This window comes from Cariama cristata, unplaced genomic scaffold (genome assembly GCF_000690535.1).
Source record: "Cariama cristata isolate BGI_N322 unplaced genomic scaffold, ASM69053v1 scaffold23078, whole genome shotgun sequence".
Classification (NCBI taxonomy): Eukaryota; Metazoa; Chordata; class Aves; order Cariamiformes; family Cariamidae; genus Cariama; species Cariama cristata.
Window position 1 is genome coordinate 1 of NW_009629709.1, and position 2087 is coordinate 2087.

Sequence of the window (2087 nt, forward strand, 5' to 3'; positions counted from 1 at the left end):
GCGCGAAGCTGTGGAGTAGGAGACCCAGCTGCCACAGGGCGAGACGCAGCTGCAGTAGATGTGCTCTGGACCCTGGAAACACAGAGGGGCTGAGCGGGGCCCGTCAGATCCGCCGGCAGCCTGGCACAGGCAGCGCAGCTGGCAGAGGGAGAGCGGAGGAGCAGGCACCAGGGCGGGACCCAAACAGCCTTACCTTGCTCTTGAGCTGCACAAGGTGCTCAGGCATGCGGCGCAAGGGAAGGACCTCGCCATCGCTTCCTAAGACGACAAGAAACCACGCGGCACATCAGTGACAGTGGGGAAACCGCATGGGTCTTGTCAAGCAGCTGGGGATCCTGGGGGAGCAGTGCGCGAGGGAGAGGCCAGACCCTTCCCCAACCTCCCCCGAGGGTGAACTCTCCAGAACCTGGCCCAGCTCCGCTGGAAGCAGGAGCACAGCCTCACACCGGCAGCGCAGCCCATGCCCAGGCACACACCACGCTGGGAAATGCAGCCATGCCTGTGGCCATTGCCAGCGCAGGGCTGTGGGAAGGAAGGGGCCCAGGCTAAACCACCCCTCAGCTGCCCAAGCAGCAGGACAGCTCGTGCCCAAAATCCTGCAGGCAGCACAGGCTCTGCCACAGGGCTTGCACCAGAGAGCTGGGCCTTGCGACTCACCCGTCTCATCAGTGGAGCCAAGTCTCCAGAGCTCCAGGTGCTGGGAGAACTGGAAGAGGAGCAGCCGGGCTTTCCTGGCACAGGAGACAAGGCGTCGCTGCATGCAGAAACGAGAAGACTGTCATGAACCCACAGCCTGGCAGAAAGGGCTGGGCCAAAGCCGAAACACCCTGAGGTGCTGGAGAGTCCAAGGCGGGGGAGAGGAAGAACCCAGGTCCTGTGGGGTGGGAGCCCAGAGATGGAAACCCAGAAGGACCAGCAAGACGAGCTTGCCAACTTCTACCCTCTCCATGGCAGGAGTCTCCAGATGCACCAGGGCCAGGGAGAGGTCCCAGCAGGGCAGGGAGGGCCAGCCTTCTCCCGCAGGAAGAGCCAGCCCTGCTGGCCTGCCTCCCCCCTCAGAGTGGCACTCACGTGAGGAAAGGTGAATTTGCGGAGCGCTGCCTCATAGCCCTTCTTCTGCATCTTCTCCATCAGTGGGCGGATTACCAGTTGGGCGTCCAGGCCTGGAAGCCAAGCAGAGGTCAGCCGAACTGGTACTGGGGGAGAGACCCAAGCCCTCCTTGTGACCACACTGGTCTTACCCCCAGAGATGAGAGCCGTCGAGCTGTGCGCCACAGCTCGCACCTCGTGGGGGGGATGCCCGCCCCCGGCGCTTCTCCAAGCTGCCTATCTTCACTGGCAGCAGCTGAAACTGGTAGGTGGCCCCAGTCGAGGTGCCCACAATGATGCTGTCCTCCTTCTGGTGAGAGAAACGGGGATGGGATTTGCGGACACAGACCGGGAAGAATGAGAGGGCACTGCTGGGAGGCAAGCAGCCTCACTCCCAGCCCTGCTACTGCCAGTCCAAAGGCACCGAGCCAGGCAGCTCCTGCCCGAGCACCTCCAGCCCAGCACACAGGAGCCCAGACGGGCACCTGGCTGCCCGGGGAGGACACGAGGGGACTTGCCTACCTCTGACACGGCCAGAGAGAGGACAGCTGAGGTGCTGATGGTGTGGGACTCCAGCAGTGTCCCTCGCTCCCAGTCCCAGAACTGCACCCTCCCGAAGGAGTCCGAGGTGACGACAGTGCCGCTGGAGAGGAAGGCGATGCTCCACACGATGCACTCACGTTTCACCTTCTGCACGTGGTAGTTCACCATGACCCTCTGCACGGTTTGGCCTGAGATGTGGGAAGGACGGTTGGGGGTGGCACGCGGATCCCCCCAGAGCACAGGCCTGGCCGGTGCCGACGGTCCCATGGGACAGGCCGGGCTCACCTCCCGGGGCAGGAGTTACCTGAACGGACATCGAACACGCGGAGGATGTCAATGGAGCCGGCCGCTATGTGAGTGTCCGACGGGTGCCAGGAGAGGCACAGGATGCGGCCTGCAGGAAAGGAAGCTCCAGACATGACCCCGTGGACTGGCAGCCCCTCGGTCACCGGGAC

General features: G+C 63.7%; 1 protein-coding gene across 1 annotated transcript; it reads right to left on the minus strand.

Moving 5' to 3' along the window:
• Nucleotides 1-6: 6 nt before the first annotated feature.
• Nucleotides 7-2026, minus strand: LOC104165612 (cirhin-like; the record flags this gene model as incomplete). Its single annotated transcript, XM_009705283.1, is given in 8 exon segments — nucleotides 7-72; nucleotides 194-258; nucleotides 658-754; nucleotides 1072-1163; nucleotides 1242-1291; nucleotides 1293-1399; nucleotides 1612-1820; nucleotides 1937-2026. Coding segments are annotated over 8 exon segments (776 nt in total), but the record flags the coding sequence as incomplete, so codon positions are not given.
• Nucleotides 2027-2087: the final 61 nt, after the last annotated feature.